The sequence below is a fragment of the Oryzias latipes genome, chromosome 1 (genome assembly GCF_002234675.1).
Source record: "Oryzias latipes chromosome 1, ASM223467v1".
NCBI classification, from domain to species: domain Eukaryota; kingdom Metazoa; phylum Chordata; class Actinopteri; order Beloniformes; family Adrianichthyidae; genus Oryzias; species Oryzias latipes.
This window is the reverse complement of record NC_019859.2, coordinates 31,028,165-31,048,482: the sequence shown is the minus strand read 5'-3', so window position 1 is coordinate 31,048,482 and position 20,318 is coordinate 31,028,165. Positions and strand designations below refer to the sequence as shown.

The 20,318-nt window shown below is 38.4% G+C and overlaps 1 protein-coding gene across 3 annotated transcripts in view; it reads right to left on the bottom strand.

Annotated features, from left to right (window-relative positions):
- The window catches only part of prkca (protein kinase C alpha), a 166,884-nt gene that overhangs the window by 96,276 nt on the left and 50,290 nt on the right, over positions 1-20,318 (bottom strand). For all 3 annotated transcript variants that reach the window (XM_023960405.1, XM_023960406.1, XM_023960408.1), the window contains exon 3: positions 12,081-12,163. In XM_023960405.1, coding sequence (XP_023816173.1) covers positions 12,081-12,163 — 83 coding nt within the window. The remainder of the gene's footprint in view (positions 1-12,080; positions 12,164-20,318) is intronic.

Genomic DNA, 20,318 nt, shown 5'->3' with positions numbered 1-20,318 from the left:
TGTGTATGACACGGACACATTGCGGTACAGACATAACATTGTGTCCAAAATCTTCATAGCATATTCTGATCAAGCATCAGAATCTGCGCAGATAATTTTTTTTCATTAGAAAAATATGAGAAATAAAGTCACAGAAAACAATTGAACAAAGATCGTCCCTTTTTTAGTTTGTTTTTTAAGTAATACACAAAGAAACTTCTTGAATAAAATGCGGCTACATAGCATTAAATCTAAGAACTTTTCTAAAAGTAAAAAAAAAGAAGGCCTGCTTTTGTTGTGCAAATTAGAATTTGCTGTCTACAGTTTTAAAAAATTGCCAAACTTTTTAAAAATAAAAAATGTCAAAATGAACGACGTTGGGAGTATTTCGGGCAGGCAGCTCAAGCAGTACGTTTAACCTGATTACTCCTCCCTGCGGGCGGTTCAGCCCAATTAACTCACCTGTTCAGCGTCCTACTTAAGGTCCAGGTGTGCGGTCCAATTCCTCTTCATCAAATTCCGCGAGCTCTGCGTTTGTCCCCCCACCCTCCTCCCCGACTTCCACCTGTGAGCTCCGTTACGGGTAGTTTAATACCCGAAGTTTTCTATGGAGATCTTTTCTATGCATCTGAATGGAGCCTTATGCCAAACTATAAAAAATATGGAAAATTAATCTTTCTTACTGCATGAGTTGTCTGACTGAAATGGTAGCAAAAACACAAACTCTCACAATTCCTAGAATACAACAGATTTGAATTATATGTAAGCCAGTCAAAACCATCTGTGAAGTCAGATTGAATTGCTTGGCTGAATTCTCCACGGACATCTCAGAAATAAAATGACACCTGCAGGTCTCTTCACGTCTCCAGTTTTTGACATCTCCATCAGAGAAGTGTGCTATTCTATAATTCCAGACTCTGCTTCATCCCCACAACATCTCTGATGCTGGATTTTACTGCAATGTTAATTAGATAAACAATTGGAATGGTTGTGTTGATCAAGAGGCTTGATCTTGCAGCATCCCAGTAACATAATCAGAACACATTTTAACCGTATAACCCCCACCATTAGGTATGTGTCCAGGTAGCAGTGTTGTAAAGGCAGCTTAAAATTATATATTTTATTGGAGTTGTGAAATGTTTAATAATTCGTGATTTAATTTTTATCACCTTGGAGTGTACAGTGAATTTTGTTTGAAGTATGTTCATAAGAATAGAATTATTCTTGCGAGAATTTGAGCCTTTTATGTTGGACGCAGGTGAGCACGTCTTTTGCTCACAAGGTTGCAGCAATTAGGAGTTCAAGCTGGGAGAAAGAGCTGCCAAAAAGAATACCTTGGACTCAAAGAGACTCTTTTTCTTGACAAACGGAAACGAGGTATTTGTTATGCTTGTTTTTGTGTTTTTTTGTACTGTTTATTTCTCCTCAAACGTGTATAATGTTTTGTTATAGTTTTCACGGCGTAATGAAGCCTTAATGAAAGCGATGGCATGCAATGTCCCACAAGAAGTGGGATGACCTGCACAAGTACAAATAAACGCCCGTTGTAAACCGACCTGTGTTGTCATGAGAAGAGTCACAAGTGTCATTTGTGCTTTCTGGCATTCGTCTAACTACCAATACTGGAACGGCTCCTGCAGCTATTTCTGATGATCAACAGCCAAGAGTGTCCAACCTACAAGCAAACCCGAAGCACAAACAAATCCGTCCTTCTGCCCATTGAAGGAAAGCATGTCATTTCATCTTTCTGCATGTCTGGCTCCAGACAAGTCAGAGTGATGGCAGTTGCCAATCCGATTCATAGTCGATATCGCTTCCTTTAGATTTGCTGACCTAAAATCGCTTAAGGACATCTTCAGCCAAAAAATGCAACCACTGGGACTTAGAATGGACGAATCCCTTTTTCATTTCGTTTTAATAGTGGTCTTAGAAAATTGAGGTTTCCTTTTTCAAAACATCTTTTAATAAAATTGAATAATTTTCTTCTCAATTGTTCAGTTTCTGAAATGGACAAATTCTGTGTTTCTGTTAAAGCTGTCATATAATGCTTGGCTTTGTAGGAAATGAGACAGCAGAAGTAGAGTGCTCCTCTGTAACAATGTAACTGTCACAGCTATCTGTGCGCTCCAAGAGGGAAAATGCTCAACTGTACAACTGTGTGTGAGTAAGCGGAGTCCAAATCAGTGCAAACGGACTTACATACAGTTTGCCCCGGGTCACATGTGCTGCTCTGGCTAAGTAGACATCAACGATGTAGGAGCCGCTCACGAACACTACCGCATCAAACCTCTCAGTTTCATGTGCTGACCCCTGCGGTACGACTGAAGGCTCTTGTACCATTGGCGGTCCAATGTTCAATGATTGTTTCCTCGCTACATCCCAGTTTACCTTTCAGATTTTTTTCTGTGCAGTTTTGCATTATTTCTTTTTTTTTTTTTACAGTGACTTGTGTCCTGCTTCCTGATTGGCTGTAGACCTTGTCAATCAATCTCCTGTACAGAATGCATTCAGAGTTGCATCATTTTTGATTGCTATCAGATCTTTGTCTTTCTTCTGTAATAATAAACGTATTTTTCTATGGCTTCGAGGGTTTAAACACGTAATCCTACTTTGCAGATTTCACCTATTGCAGGTTATTGATGAAAATGTTTAACCCATGAAAAACAAGGGAATGCTATATGTGTTTTTCCTTTCTTTTATTTCTGCTAGGATACCTGCACCCATTAGCATGAAACAGAGATTTCAGTTCTTTAAAAATTCAAAGACTCGTGCTAAAATCAGATTACATCACACTGCAGAGTTTTCCCATGTGCAATTATCCGTCCATCTCCACCTTCAACTTTTTTATCAAACACCCAAGGCTGAGGCCGTGATGAGGGATATCTTGCCTCATCACACTGTAGTCGATGTCTGTTAAAAAGATCTGTGACCGCCGGGCGCGTTTTACTCCAAGTGGGAAATTATTAACCATAGACGTGAGTCACAGGATGTGTGCAGCCTAGTTCCTGCAGATCTGTTCGGATCTTCAAGATATTTGCAGGCCAAGAGAGTTATTGCCTTCCTGGACTGCAAACCCTGGAGGCACCAAGCCATGTAATATGTGTGGTTGCCCTTGGCAACAGCACTACAGCTGTGAAGTGCTCAGAAATATGGACGAATCAAAAGATTTTAGTAGGAAAACAAGAAAAAACATCCATCTATATTTAATATAGCCTCCTTTGTGTTGGGGCTTTGCTGTACATATAGTTGTGACATCATCAGAAGTGTCTCTACTTTTGAGATTTCTAACAGAACATTTTCAAGGGGTTAGATGTTCTCTGTTCTCCTTTTTGTAGTGACTAATTAAATATGAGACATCGACGTACAAAGCTGCTTAAACCTCAGCTGATAAAGGCTTCTATTGTACTTTTGAATTTCATTTAAGCACTTTAAAAATGTTCTTCATATTTTGAAACCTTCTTATTCAGTTTTTTACAATTTTTTATGAATCAACATTTAGATGTTCCTTAAAAACAATAAAGTTGACGTTTTGTTGTTTTAAATGGCAAAACAGAAGGCAATTATTGTGTTAAATAGAATTTTTTTTAATTATTATTAGTGTAGGGCACTCAGTGTCCTGCATCTGCACGTATCCTTACTGTCCATGTAACCCTTGTGCTATCCTAGGCACTTTAACATTGGGAGTTGGGTCATCTAGACCCACAAGACAGTGCTCTGAACCTTTTTTCTTCAATGATTTGTGATCTTCACTGGTGTCCATGGATTACCTGAAATCTTTCCACCTTTATCCACCTTTGTCATGGTAGGGAGAACACGTCAATGTAAGGGTGGGGTCATAGGATAGCGCAAGGGTTTAAAAAAAACAAACTTCTTCAAACCTGTTTTTATAGCCAGCCTTTTGAAACAGTATGAGACTCTTGTGATTATTGCTTTTTCTTTTATCAGTGTTATTCTTTTATGCCACTACTTTTATATTATTTTATTTTTTTTAGCTGTTATTTTTAACGTTTGAAGATTTGATAGTATTGTACCTTGTTTGACTGCAGCCATGTTAAGGCACCATATATAAACACATGGAATGAATTAAATTGAAGACCTGCAAATAATAAATCCGCTGTTCTTTTTATGAATTAAAAAAGCATGGACTGTTTCATGCCGTTACCCCATGTCATCTGTGTGTGTGGGTGGGTGGGGGGCTCTATTTAAAGAGTCTGGGCGGATGATCCTGAATGACACACTAGCATATCTCTAGTTACAGAGGTCAGGTCATGCTGCTGCAGCCACCATAAGGAACCTGTGAGTGTCAGCAAGCAGGTTTCCCACTGTGCATGCAGGTCAGCCGTGATTGCTGGCACATAGTTGAGACTGAGGCCTATTAGGAGAGGAGCCCAACAGCCGAAAATGTAACTATAGCAAAACAAAAATATTAATTTAGTGGACAAATGCTAAAATTTTTAAAGAGATTCATATCTTTAAATGGTTTTTAAATTAAATTAAATGTAAACACAAGTGTATCCTTTCTTAATCAGGAATCTAGAAGCTAAAGAGAATGTTTTTATTGTTCTTAATTATTAATAGATAATAACTGTTGGCTCTTGTTATCCAAATGCAGTAGAAGAAAGTTTTATAGAAGTTTTCAAAAAAGTATTTCTGTGAAATGGATCAAATCTGAGACAGAAGAGGGTTAAATATTTTGAGGATAGAATAATAAGCTGTATCTCTTTGATTGGTAAAAATAAGCCTCATTTTGGTATATTGAAGTGAGAAGAGGCGACTCTTCTTAATTTAATATTAAAAATTCTAAAGGAGCACAAAAAATAAGCTCTTTTTTTTAAGATTTAGAGGTGAGCTCTCCCAAAAGAAGAGTTTAAAGGCAGCTCCAAGCCTAGTACAGCATCTAAGTTGTGTTATCCTCAGAGCACACGTGAAAATGCCCATCTATGACAAACACAGCACGGTTAATGTTATTCCAGAGCAGTATCCTGCAAAAGCAAGCAGCATCCTAAATCCTAAAATAATAAGCAATTTCCTGCCGAGCCCAGAAAAACTCTGTTGAGATACTGAGGAAAGAAATGAATGAAGCAGCAGAATTCCCTTAGGGGATTTTGAGATGAAATGTAAAAATATATGATGGCGTGATGAGATGAAGATCTGAGGTGAGGATTTGAGTGACCAACAAAAAGACCAAAAGAACAAAAGTAACGGGTATGTCAGACAGCTGAGAAAGAACTCTACGAAGACGTCTTCCTTGCCCTGTAAAGACGCAGCTGGTGTAGGAAAATCTGCGAGTACAGCTCTGAAGATGGCCTTTCATGTCAAAGGGCCTTTCAGTGAACATTTACACGAACATTTCTTTGTGCTCCTCAAAACAAAACATAACTTTTGTTCCCTGAAAGAGAGGAACGAGGTACAATACACAAGGTATTTCATGCCCTCGAGTGGCTGGCTCAAGACACCTCCATTCATGGCTTCACGCCAGTACGATGACAGGTGGGAGGTCCCGCCCCTCTTTATTGTCATTCCTATCAAGTCGGTGGCCGCTCTTCACCGAATCTTATTGTACGGCGGGGCAAGTGTTGTACCTCGTTTCTCTTGTTGAAGGAACAGAAGCTATACACAATTTGTTCCCTTTCAGCTCAAATCCAGCTGGATCCGGATCCAGCTATGGATCCGGCTTGGTTTCACCCAAAATTTTCTGAATTGATTCACCAGAGCCTAGATCAATTTGATTCAATTCAATTCAATTTTACACTGTTTACACATTTAGACATATTTGTATATAAATACATTAATAATCTAAATATGTTACAAAGATATTCATATTGGTTTGATGCAGTTTTTTATGCATTTTGTAATCTGTCAAGCAGTTTTACAGTCGTACAACGTGATTGTTTCAAAGCTTGATCTCGCCAAATCTCACAAAATCTCATGAGAGTAGCGTTAGGTCACTGGAAAAGGAAAGGCACAAAAGATTGATCTCTACTTTTATAGATTGATTATTGATCTATGACTCTTGGATCGATTCAGATGAATTAATCAATTCTATCAGCCCAGCCCTAGTATGAAAAAACTTACAAATGCCCCGCAACCAGCTGCCAAACCGTATTAGTATTATGGGCGGGGCTTTTTAGAGCTTGTAGAGAAAGTCCAAGAGGCCATTCAATTGGCTGAAACCGAGCACGCCTGTTTTGCTGATGAGTTTGATTGACAGATTCATTAGCCAATGGTAAATTAGTTAACCTGCCCGTCTTTGATTCTGTACCGGTCGGTCGTTAGCGTGTTAGCTTCAGCATGACTCCTGTAGGTTTATTGCCTTCGGTCGTCAAAAATTACTGGCTTGTGCAACTTTCCAGTGGATTTGAAAGCAAGGCAACAGTGGTTGAATGCAGTTGGCATTGAATGCAGAGAACTGTCTCCTGGTGATGGGATTTGCAATGAATGTTTCACTCAGGATAGATGCTAATATTTAATCCTTGTTAGCTATGATGCTAGCCTCATCCGACACCGGTCCCTATGTTTTTTTTGGTTTTGTTATTTTGTTTAATTTATCTGAAATAAATTATTATATTTCTTTTACAGAAAGATTTTTGTATGTTGAGTCTGTTTTAATGTTATAAAGTTCTTTTTACAAGCTTTATGCTTTGTGGTTGCTTGTGGTAAAAAACATCCTCAATTTAGATGAGGTGCTGCAAAACAATTAATAAACTGTTAACAAAGTCAATTAATACATTTGTTAAGCTCGTAAGCAGTTTAGTAATATGGACTTTGAAGACAATGGTAGGACTTCAGATGTTAACAAATCTCATTAACACTTTCAGGTATTTGCAAGACATCTATAATGCTAATAAATATTTTACTAGCATTTTACACATTACTATAGCCTATTAATTTGTTAATTTAGTTAATAAAACTTAAAAGCTTATTAACACTTTGGCTTGTGTGAGACATCTATATTGCTAATAAATATCTTACTAGAACCCCAAACAATAATAACACTTCTTAATTTGTTAACAAAGGTTGTTCATAAATCTTAATGTAGAGTGTTACCAATCTTTGTTTTATTTTGCTGGAGCTGGCATCCGGCTCAGATCTGTATGGCTGGATGGTTGTGATAATGCTCACCATTTTTGTTGTTGAGGGGCTAGCAGGAGTGTGTGTAAGAAAAGGGATGATGGGAAGGCTTACTCCACACCAACAGTCCTATCCACAACTCAGAGGCAACTTTCTGATAAACTCCTGCCACTCTGGAGAAACTATGTCCTAAAAACAACATAATCCTAATTAAAAGACCACTGGGAACGCCTTCACAATAGATCAAAAGGTGATTGGAGTGGTATTTTACGCCAAAGAAATGCATCAGTACAGTCTGTCCATTTACATTTTATCTTGTAAATTTTTTATGGTTTAATTATTTATCTTTGCAGGCTGCAGTGGCTCAGGAGGATAGGTTCGATCCCCACTCCCCCCACTCAACTGTCGTGTCCTTGGGCAAGACACTTCATCCTCCCTGCCTCTAGTATGGCTCCACTGGTGTGTGAATGTGCATGAATGTCCCGGTGATGGTCAGAGGGACCGTAGGCGCAAACTGGCAGCCACGCCTCTACCATCACCAGGTATACATGAGGAGTGAATGAATAATGGACACATTGTAAGCACTTTGAGCGTCTGGAAAAGCAGATAAATCTAATCCATTAATATTATTATTTTATCTTTTTGTTGTCTTTACCCTTTCACACCTATTCTATACCTTGCTTGGTTGCAAGAGGATATAAGACACCAAAGCCAAATTCCTTGCATATGTACTGTACTTGGCCAATGAAGCTCATTCTGATTCTGATTCTAACCTTCTAACAGATATGTAACATATTAATAATACTATGTATAATTTTATATATATATTAAAGCAAAATAAAAATACAACAAGGAGAGAAAAGGGAAATCCATGGTAAGGAAAACGAAGGGAACACAAAAGAGGCAGTAAAGAAAAAAGTATTACTTCACACTTTAATCTGTTTATTATATTTGTATCGCACAAGTATTGTGTGTGTTATCTTCACACTTAGTAACAGTATGTAGGCGACAGAAAACCATAAATAAATATTCCAGTTCAGGCAGGAGCAGCGAGGTTTAAAGAGAAGATTCTGTTGAAGAAGCTGAGAGTAAAAACTGTTGCAAAAACAGAATAAACCTTCAAAGGTATTAAAACATCTTCATGAAAATGTAAAAAAGAGGAAAGAGTTTGTATTTTCTGACTATTAATTCACTGTTATTAGCTTTTTAATGTGAAAGTGTCCAATATGAGAAAAACAATAATTAATTAAAAATATCAAGGAACAACAGTTAGTTATGTTTTCAATTATAATACTATGCATATATTATATGGTGCTTAAGCACTGGCTTACCACAACTATAGTATTATGGTATGTACAAACACCTGCATTCTACAAAAATGAGCCATATGAATAATTTATGAAGTGGGTTATGATGAACACAGCATTTTATTCTATTAATCAAAATTACTAAAGGTTACAGTTTAATATTTTGTACCATGCAAATAATGTAAGAAGTTAAAAAATGTACTTCCACAGAACACACAAAGCTGTAATACAAGGAGAATATGTACTAAGAAGAAAATGACATCAAACAACTTTGTGTAAGGACGATACAAAAGAGTGTGTGCATTGCCGTGATAAAAGTTGTCAAAATGAATAAAAATGTTACACAACTTATAATCCCACTCCTATATTGTTTCAAATATAAAATTGTTGCCAGTGCCGATTATAATTGCCAATGATAATTGTGCCAATTATAAATATAATTATATAGTTTTTTAGCAAAATCCAAAAACCTGTCTTGTTTTTAAAACATTTTCTGCACATCTGCAGTAACTCATTAGAAATCCGCTTTTGGGTTGTGGGTGGACTGTTGGCACAGATGTTAGCCAAGCTAATATCCCAGCTTGCCTTTGTATACTCTCTCTCGCTACAACAAGCACTTCACAAGCCCAAGCTAGTGTTAGCGTAGAAAAAAAACGGCAAGCAGTACCGGAGGTATCCAGCCGCACAATTTAAAACCAGATGGCAGCTCAGAGGAGGAATTGAAAAACGTACATGGATCTATTTGTCTGCAAGTGGAGGATTTAGAATTTGAGTTGAGAAAGTGAGATTTTGGCCTGTCCAAGGCAATAGCTGCGTCATAAGTCTAAGCTTTTTGAAACAACCGCTTTTCATCTGCTCCTGATCCAACGCAATTTGAGTAAAGAAATACTTCACACATACACACATACTACATTCACACTGCAGGCTGAAACGACCCAATTGCCCCTATGCGACCTGTATCTGATCTTTTCATGAGAATCTGAACAACGCAGATACGATCTTTCTAAATGCGGCCCTGGCCACTTGGGTATGTGCTCCTGAATCCAGTACGTATCCGAAATGCGACCTCCGTCTGAACGGCCAGGCCACATGTATCCGACCCGTACGTTATTGATACACTAAAAACATCATCATTCTGCGTTGAAGTAGGTGGGAACTAGAACATAAACATTAACCATGGCGGACGATGTTGCTGAGACCAGTCAGTGGAAGGGAAGCAAGGTCACTGATTGGATTCATATTTGGGGTGACAGCTCTATTCAGGTCAAACTCCAGGGCTCTTATCGCAACCGGGTGCTTTTTGAAAACATTTCCAGCGAAATGGCCGAGCATAGTGTTGAACCCTTCACACGATTACTTTTTTTCCTCTCTGACCATGGTCAGAAGCGCAGGGGGACAGAAGGCGGATCATCCTTCGGGGTGCACTTCCCCGTTCGGACCCTAAGATTCTCCAGAGTGGGTTAATAAAGAGTCCATAGCATTTATTCTGGGGGAAGCCTTCTTTTATTATTGTTCTCCTTCCTCTGTAACATACAGCATGAATGCATGCCCCCACTGCCCCTCCCATTCCCTACTGCGCTGCACACACTCTCTCCTCTCTCCTACACACATGCGCGTGGCCCCAGCACATACACATCCCCATTCCAAAACAGTGGGTACAGACAATCCCGGCTCCAATGCTTTCTCAAAATGAGAAAATTGTAACTGTGCTGGCTCCTTCGTGAAAATACATTTATTAAGTGCAAAAATAGCTCAGCTGTTGACAACACTGTTGTTGACATCCATTGTTAACGTTAGCTACTTCCCTAAACAACGAGTGACGTCGTTCACCGTTGAGTACTCTTCTGCGGGTCACTTCTGGCTCATTTAATGTTCACACAGGAGATCACAAAAGTTCGCATTTAATTGGAAATGTGAACGGCCTTGCAAAAAAATCAAATCGAATTTAAAAAAAACATTGGAATTGAGCATTAAGCCCTGCAGTGTGAGCGTAGCTTTAGAAACGTAGTTTTATTCTTCTTTTTTAAAACATGTCCTTCATTATGAAAACAATGCAACAAGAACATGTTGAAATCACAAAAAACACAATTTTAATTGGAATGGGTTTTGTAAGGAGTGTCATTGTTCCCCTTTCAGAATATCCTAGGGTGTGCCACAGCGAACCAGCTTTCACTGAGTCATACAGGTGGTTTGACAAGAGATTTTTATACCAGAAGCCCTTCCTGACACAACCCTGTACTTTATCCAGGCTGGGGACCGGCACTGGGGGATCCAGACTTGGCCCCCCCTTGTGGCTACATAGTTAGGCAGTAGCATGAAGGGTCTTGTATCCATGGCAACTACTGTCCTCATGGCCATAGATACGATGACTCAGAGCGACTCGGACCAATCACTATCAACTGGTTTCAACATGGCAGCGCCCATCAGGAAGGAATGGTGAGGGACTTTGCCTCAATTCGCGAGAGCTGGAGGTAAGGCATTATCTATGGGTGACTTCATACCTCAATTCAACTATTGTTTTTACAGTCTATGGTCTTGACCAAAGACCCACACTGCATGAAGCTCATCATGCCCCCTGGGAAACAAACCCTGATCTCCTGTGCACCACCCCTGCAAGCAGCCAACTGAGCCATCCAGCCGCTGGACACACATCTTAAAAAAATACAAACTGAAAATTTTGATAACGTATCAATTAGAAAATCCATCCATCCATGTTCTTAACTCACTGTATCGGGGTAACGGGGTCGCCAGAGCCTAACTTGGTACTGTCGGGCGACGGTAGATACACCCTTTACAGCTCGCCAGTCTGTCACATGGCACACACTCACACCTAGGGACAATGTAGAAAAGTCCCAGCCAGGATTTGAACCATAGCCTTATTGCTGTGAAACTAGAGCACTAACCACTGTGCAGCCCTATTTTAGAAAACAAGAAGCCTAATGTGACAATACGGACAATCACGACGTTTTGGTACTTTGATGCTTTTTTCTTTCTTTTTTTTATTCTTTGGTGTCTATGTGAATAATTATTGTAAGTTTAACATGCACACATGTAAACTTGTATACAATATAAAATATATATGTAATATTGGGGGTGGAAATAAATAAGAGTTTTTTTACCACCCACTTTTCACTGTTTAGTTATCCTGATATCTAACAATTGTATTTTAGGTTTAAAAATCAAAGAAAATCAAATTTAGCCATCAAAATAAACATAATTTAAAGCATTAAATCAAAATAGAAACAATCAAAGCACTATTTATGGCAGATATCCCTTCAATACAATGATCCATTGAAACATTTCAATCGGTTCTAAAGACCCGGAGACTTCACAGGAACACAATGAACAATGAACGAATCTAATTAGCCACTTGCTGCGGCTGTGATTGAATCGCTCTGTTCAGTTTGACCCTTGAAAGGCTTTAAATGGGAAGACAATAACAAAGGACAAACACATCAATTACTATCATTCTCAATAAGCCTTATCTTCTCCACGCTGTTGGTATAATAAAGATATTTGCATTTTGTAGTTCTCTGTGCTTACAAAATTACCTTCAAAGATGTCTGTCTGCTCAATTCTGATAGAACTGCTGTCCAGATATTAAAGAGAAGTTGTGCATTCAGAGAACAGGTCTGTCTGATATCTCTGCACATCAATGCCACACAAAGAAAGGTCTCACAGCATCAAAAAGCAAAGGGGAAAACATGGGATATGGTTACTCACGTCAGTGTCAGGCCCCTTATCTGCCCCTGGGCAGCAGAACGTGACAAGTTCATGGCACCTCTTGTGGACAACAAAACAGCAAACTGCAGCAGAAGATTTGGAGGAAAGACAGAAACATCACAGATGAGAAATTAGTCATTTAAATAAAAACACTGTGCTATTTTTTTTTTTCTAATTGACCAGTTCTGCACAGAGGCTCCCAGATCCTCACAGCCAAGAGACAGACAGACACACAGAAGCCATGAAACATGAAAAAAACGGAAATACAACATAAATCCACTGAATCCATACAGACACTCCACAGTTAGATTTATGGGCCTACTGACTGTCGTAAAGCACAGTCGTTGCCTTGCATGTGTCTGGTCACTAAGTGCACTAAACCTTGCACTGAAAACAAATGAGTCAAAGTGGAAACAGAGCTGTCTGCTGTCTTTCTTACATCAGTAAACATTGTGTTTGAAGAGGCAATACAGGCCCTCACGATTTATGATCGTCAAAACAAAAACTGGGATCGTTTCACCAGGCTGACGGGAACATTTTGAAGGAACAACTGCTATTTCTGCCCATGTCTTCCTTTCTCTTTTTTTTCCAGGAACTCAATGGTTTCAGAGCTGATGCTTGTGGCTTGAGATAAAAGCATCTGAATTGGCGGTTTTCAATTGTTTTAATTTCCATCATCCATTACTGCTTTGAATTGCATCTACAACATGATGCACTTTAAGAGAGACCTAGTTTTTTTTTTTACTGAGCTAAAGAATATTTTAGATCCCCCACCTTCTAAAAACCCGTGTTTTTATGATGACATTCGTGCACACACACACACACAAGCTTCAATACACCACTAAACCAATAAACATTTACACAGAACGTCTCATCAAACAGACACGCCTAGCCAGTTTTATTTCCTTAACTTAATGCTTTGGCAACAGCTTTACACACTTCTGTATGTTTACAGTAAGGACAACAATCAGGAATTACAGGGAAGGACTGGTCAAATATTAACTAATGGAATTGGGTTCCTTGTTAAAACATTTCATGTCACAGTATATACAGCAGGAGTTCTACTATTCTGTACAGTATTGTTTATTTGAAGAGTAATCATCATTTAACTAAAGTTATTAACTGCAAGAATAGCTTTACGTACATTTTGCGCCTTGTCCACTTGTGAAATTTTGGTCTTTCGTGAAACATGTGTGATATACGTAAATTATAGGTCTTTCTTTGCGTGGTTCATTCGTCGATGTGCGCAGATGTCCGTCGTGGGTTTGGGCAGACAGGTATTAACATGAATTCGGTTTTGAGCTGTTCAAAGTTTTTGGTTAGTTGAGAATAATTTAGTTTATGTGTTATTCACGGAGTTTAGCTGCAATTATCACGTAAATCTTAACCAATTGTGCAGGATTTTTGCAAAATGCATACGCAAAATTTGTGGTCTTCTATGACTGTTCCACCTATGTCTAGTGTACTTTTCACACATCTACCACCAATGTATAACATTTATATTGTGTATATGGCACACATATCACATTCAAATTATGTAATTGATGCACGAATCACTAATGAATTGCATATAAACAGTGTAATAATCACGAACGGTTCGTTGAGTTAGATGTTCTTAGCGTGGTTTATTTGTGCTTCTTCCGTGATTTTAACATTTGTTATACTTCTGTAAAAATTTTATATTAAGACCACAATTTATCCCACTTTGTCCACATATGTTCAAATATGACCAATTTTCATCAGTGCAATATGACAAATGTACGTAGTGGCTGTGTGACACGTCCTTTAAGGAGATAAAAGTCTTAAAAATTCAGATTTTGAGATGGAAACACATAATACATCACAGAAGACAGTGAATTCAACCACTGTGGTGTACATGCTGCAAAAAATGCTAATGGACACTACAAGAGAGCTTTCTCAAACAGGAAGTACCATATATAGTCATCAGACCAGTAAGTCTTAATGAATCCCTAATGCTATTATTGGTTTCACTCGTGTTTACATGAGAGGAAGTGCTGGTGGACAGATGGCATGGGTGGTTCTCACCATGAAACATGAAGATGGAAGTGTGACACTGACATAGGGAAGCCCAAACAGTATATGAAGCTGCTCATTGCTGAGATGGGTGTGAAAAAATGAGCCACCACAGAAAAATGAAGCTAATTGTTTTTTGAATAATCAAAGTACAGCTGTCCCCCTCTTTATAGTGTTTTACCTTTTGCAGTCTCACTGTTTTTTCAGTGCAGCTTTGCTGTTTTTTTGTTTTTTTGGTATAGCTGATTCGGCTCTGTGTCCTGTTTGGCTGCTCCTGTTAGCAGCCTGCAAAATCTACATAAATCTTTGATCACGTGTATGTCTTTGTTTTCATTCCTTAATACTGGAATTGTTTCTCCTAGAGGGTTTGAACTGTGCTAGTTTAATAAGAAAGAAAAGCATGCAAATGTTGATGTCTGATAAAAGTGTTTAGTGAAGTATTTTACAGCCTTAAAACAAATATAATCATGCTTTACAGATATTCTACCTATCGTGGGCTTTTATTAGAACCTAACTCCCACCATAAACCAGGGAACATTGTAATAGTACTAATTCTAAACAGTATCTTCTCCAAACAAATCTTCATCCCTAAAAATATATACATTTTACAACATATCAACATATTCAAAACTAAATTTATGTGTAAAAAAATAATACTAAAACAAAAACAAAAATCAACAGAAATGTTTTATGCACTCTATTATTCCAGAAAGTGTCAAACTGCTGACCTAAACTTGTACTTTATTGATGGCAAATCAATACAAACCTGACATGCTGACATATCAATTCCGTGAAAATTCAATGCCTTCTACTCATTCATGCCCCAGAGGAGCTTTAACTCAGTGCACTCCATCACCAGTATGAAACTAACCAGACAGACCATGTATTTCAGCCAAATGAAAACTTTCATAACTCATCTCACACTCTTGTGCTCTGTGGGACTTGATTCCCAAATTTTCTCTTCACAAATCAAAAGATAACAGGATGTTACAGTAAATGAGCCAGCACTGTTTCATCAAACTGAGTATGAGCAGATACTTTTCATGTCTTTGTAGCAGTTGATACTCCTCACAAAGAAACACTTTTTTCTGTGAATACAAACAATGGTTTGGGCTTTTTACCCATTCCAACACATCAGGCATTCATGACAAAATGCAAATAAAGGCAAATAAAGAACAAACAAACTAAAGCCCGAATAAAAAGTCTCATGTACTGTATTTTGTGCACTATAAAGGCCCCTACACACCGGGACGAATATTCGCCAGGCGTTATTCGCCAGGCGTTATTCGCCAGCGTTTTTCGCCACGTTTTTTGTGTTCACACCCAGGCGATTTTCGCTGACGATCAGCCGAGCGAACATGCAATTTCCTTCCCTGACATTAGATGGCGCTTAATGTAAACAGAAATACTCCTGTACACAAGGTGGCGCTGCGCAACTTTACGCTTCTTAAAGTCGCTTTTCACTCAGAAGAAGAGAGCAATTATTTACGCGCTTGTCAGAATAATACAAAGAAAACATGAATATTTCAAGCACCAGTAGCTCCAACTGTTGCTTGGTTCGGGGATATTTTAGAATGTCTGTCATTATTTCTTCGCGGCAGTGTAGACGCTACTTGGCGTCTACACTGCCGCGAGTATGTGTGCTCAGCAAGGCAGTTTTGTGTTTGAGCGCCCCCAAATTGTGTTTTCCTGTAACTTCAGAAGCTCCAGACACGTGTGCAAAAGCGCCATTCTCATTGGTCGAATAGATCAACAACGCGTCGCGTCGGGAAAAAAAAACGAACCCGAGGCGTTTTTTTTTTTTTTGACGCTTTGACGCGTGGCGTTTTTCCGCGTCGGTGTGCACACTCTCATTGGTGCCCTTTGTTTAGTCACGAGGCGTTAAACGTCGGCGAAAATCGCCGGCAAAATTCGTCCCGGTGTGAACGGGCCTTAAGGCGCACAATTAAACATGATTTTTTCCTCAAAAAATGTCAGTGCTTTATTATAATCCAAAGCACTTTATATATGGAATATTCTAAATGTGCTTACTGATGTCAAAGAGATTTTGAGAGGTACATTCTTTTCATGTTGCAAACAAGGTTGGGAGTGATTGTAAATATGCTAACATTCCTAATGTGTAGCGGTGTCAAACTGTGGTTGGGCTTCAGCATAGTCGCAGTAATATTTGTTTTAGCAGTATCAATCTGTTTATTTTACATGTTGGAAACAAGGTTGGGAGTTGCCGCTTTGTGAATACTCTAACCTAGCTAACGTGTTGCATCTTACAAACCAAAATTAACAAAACTAAAATGACTGTGAATGCATTTAATAAGCTGGCTGACAGCTCATCTCTGGTTCTTTTGCCTCACTTAATGCACTTTATGTCATGTTCACACCGGGCTCAGCAATGAGCATACATGCAGCCACTTTCAATGAAAAGTCTGTGTAAATGCATGTCTATGCGTGTTTTGGGCTTCCATATTTCCAAACTGATGTTCACCATCGCCACGGAAGGTTTTGATGCTTTACATACAAAACACGCAGCCATTGAACGCACGGTGAAGGTTAAACCAGTTGAACTTTGATCAATCTGGGACTCTGACTTTCCGGTAATTCACGGAAGTGCCAATCGTTTGTAAATAACCTGATCGTGGAGAACAAACAATTTCAGTTTGTGCCTGGCCAGAATCATATGATACCAAGTCTTTCATATATCGGACTAGAGCTACGAAAGAAAAAGCCTGGAACAAGATTCACGAGATTTACACCACTTAGCCATTTCGTACCAAGCCTCTTCCAACTGTAAGTACATGCGCTAGAATCAGGTAGTGAGAGTCCAGTGTGAACATCGTATGCTAAAAGCATCGTATACCCAGTATATATGCATCATTATAGTTTGGAGCACCTTTTAAATGCCAAAAGTTCAAAAATGGACTATTTATTGACAGGGTGCCCTATAATCCGGTGCGCCCTAGTGTGCTGAAAATACGTCAGCACTACTATTTCCTATGTGACGAGATACACTGATCAATGCTGGTGCAATTAATTCAGAACCTAGTTTCCTAAGGTGTATTTTACCTGGGATAGGCTTCCCACGGTATTCATCACAATTATGTTGACACCATTTTTTCCACAGACGATATAATGTATGTATGTATGTCTACCAGGTCTCATTATATTGAGACAGGTGTATTTTATTACCTCTGTATTTTATGTTCAGTGACATTTTTCGCTTGTGGTTCAATAGGCGAGCTTTGCTCATTTAAAGCAGGACTGAAGTGCATTTCAAAGAGCATCATATAGGTACAGTGATGGAAAGAGGAGATCAAAGTCCGAGCTCCTGTTTGACACTTTTGAGCCTACAACAGAGTTGGCATGTGGAGGACGGGGTGAACCGACACAGAGGAGTCCACAAGCAACCCTGCTGTCACCCAGCTAAACTTGATATGTCGGTTTGGTGTGTGTTCTCCGTCAAGCTAGTATAGCATGAGGAAAATATTAAAAAGGGCTACAAAGAAGAGAATAAAGATGGAGAGAAGTCTTAGTGGGGCCAAATGCAACTATTTCATTTTAAGTAAATGCATAGCAAAATCAAAAACATATGAAAATGGCAGGTTGACAGTTGGCTTTAGAGGGTTTGGGGGGGCCGTTTTTTAGAGGGTGAAACTTTTCTGTTGTAAGAATGTTTGCAGATAAAGATAACAATATTAAAAAAAAAAAAACTTAGCTGATAATTACTGTAAACAGGCTGGTACATCAATTGTCAAACTAAGCAATTTTTCAAGAAGTGATTGAAAGGATGAGAGTGAAATGAATCACTACAACTTTGCTGTCTCCAAATGAAGGAATTGGTTGACCTGTGGAGGTCTAATCGTATTTTTTGTTAGAATACAGAATCCTGTCTGTCTGCCAATCAAATCCTTCCACTTGCAGGCTGGATTAATTACAGAGAAAGTTAGAATATAATGTGGATTTTCAACTAAAGTAGGTTGGTGTGAGTTCACTTCACAACCTTAAAAAAGGAAAACGTATTATTACAATCTTTCTATCCAGACACTTTATTTGCTTACTAGCCTTGTAAACATCTTTCTGACAAGCTCACAAATAATAAAACAGATTGAAAAGAATTTGCTTTGATCCAAAATACTTAAAATACTGTAGGTACAAATACATAAAAACTATGTTGACATAAAGATGCTTTTAATTGCATCTGTTGAAGGTGATTAGAAAACATTATTTAACTGGTAAGGTTTGTCCTAATTCATTTGGGTTTGCTGTTCTGGAGGCTCACAGCTAAAAACAAGCAGAGTCAGCCTGATGAGATCACTGCAGCTGGTCCAGTCTGACGTGCACTGGGGCTCAGCAAGGATTAAAGGTGCACTACTTCCTACACGAGTCAGCCCCAACCAACAGTTTGACCTTAACCATCACCAGGAGATCACCTCAATCTTTAGCCAAAATGTTGTCCGAATCTGTTCAGAATGATCCACCTCTTCTAGGGTTGTAAAGGTTAATCGGCTAAATTAATTTTTATTCCTCCGAACCAACAAGATCTTTCTGTCTGAGGTAAGTTTTTAATCGAATTGACCTATACCATTATAAAATTGCTTCAAAATGAAATAAATCAATTATATCATCAGTTATATTGATATTGGAAAACATCATTTGGATCAAGCCATCATTCCAGTCCAATGTGTATACATACCATACATACAAAATGTTTGAATAATGTTCCCTTTGGATTCTTTGGATGTGTAAAAACAACAGTGGGCTGAATGGATTTGACATTCATTCTTGTTTACTTGTTTGTTTGTACACATATTTCATTTACACTTAATGATCTTATAAGAAATCCAAGGAATCTGTAAAACTTCACCTGCACTGTTGAGTACCAGGTCTTTATCTCTCTGAGTCACGCTGGCTGAAGTTTTAGAGAAAGATGTTCTGGGTCCATTTTAGGTCAGTGAATCGGATCGTTTGACAATCAGTTGTATCAGCAAACACAAATTATGATATAAATATACTTGTTAAAATTAATTGTTATACCCCTAGTCTCTTCAGAAATATAGTAAGCCAAAAGAAATGTCATTGTATCAATGATGCACATTTGATTTTTGCTGGAATGACTTTGCTCATGCATTTCAAGTTGTAATTTAACGCATTTGGTAAACTGCTAAGCTCATGACAATCTCATTGAGAGTGTGTGAAAGTGCGTATCCTTTGGATTCAGGATGTGGTCAGTCGCCACATTGACATTTGTTGCCTATTTTTCTGCTCGAACTGTCATCATATTGTTGATAATCAATGCCAAAGACTTTGTCATGGTTCGTTTTAGAAAGTTAAAGTTAAATGTCTGACTGAACTCAAAAAAGAGTCTAATCACTGTAACACAAAGCCTCCTGTGCTTTCTTCTTTGCATTAACAATTTTGAATAAATAACTTTATCTACATATTGCACGATCAACATGCATGACACCAGACTCAGGAGTAGCTAAAAGTGTGTTGAGTCATGGTCATACACCGTTCCGGTTTTAACTGTGCTTTACATCACTGTTTTTAACCCCACCCCAGGTTTCCTTAGCACTAGAACAAATGGTTCACATGAACAACGACTACATACAAGTCTGATCTCATTTATGTTTGATTTGGCGCTTGGTCACTGGACTGCACTACTGCTCGTTAGCTGGATGGTGTTCTGATTGATCATCAATTCTGGACTGGATGTCGGTCATAAAGATGAGCAAGCTCAAGCTTTTTGTTATTCGTCATCAACATCTCTTCACCGTTAATTAATGAAGAAACCAGTCATTTTTGGGAAAGAAAGCAAATTAATGATACAACCAACCAACTAAGTCTATGCCCTCTTTATTCCTCTTATTGAGTTATCTTGAACGTTTGTAAAAGTATAAGCCAAGCTTTGGCACTAAATTCTCTTCTGTGATTAAAAAATTAAATATAACTTTGCATTTTTCTGTTTTCAGTGTCTTCCAGTGTCATCTGAAATTATTCCTTCTTTGTGAAACCACATTAAAACCTTTTAAATTACATTTGATTGGTATCATTTAAAAAAATCGAAATTATTATTTTCACATGTGCAATTACATTTTCTTTAAATCTCAACCAGTGACATAAAAGTTGTTTATACATGTGAGACTCCAACTTAGAGCAAGGAAGGGGCCAGTCCCTCCTGTCTAGGAGGAGGGTGCCCAAAAGAAACGGGGA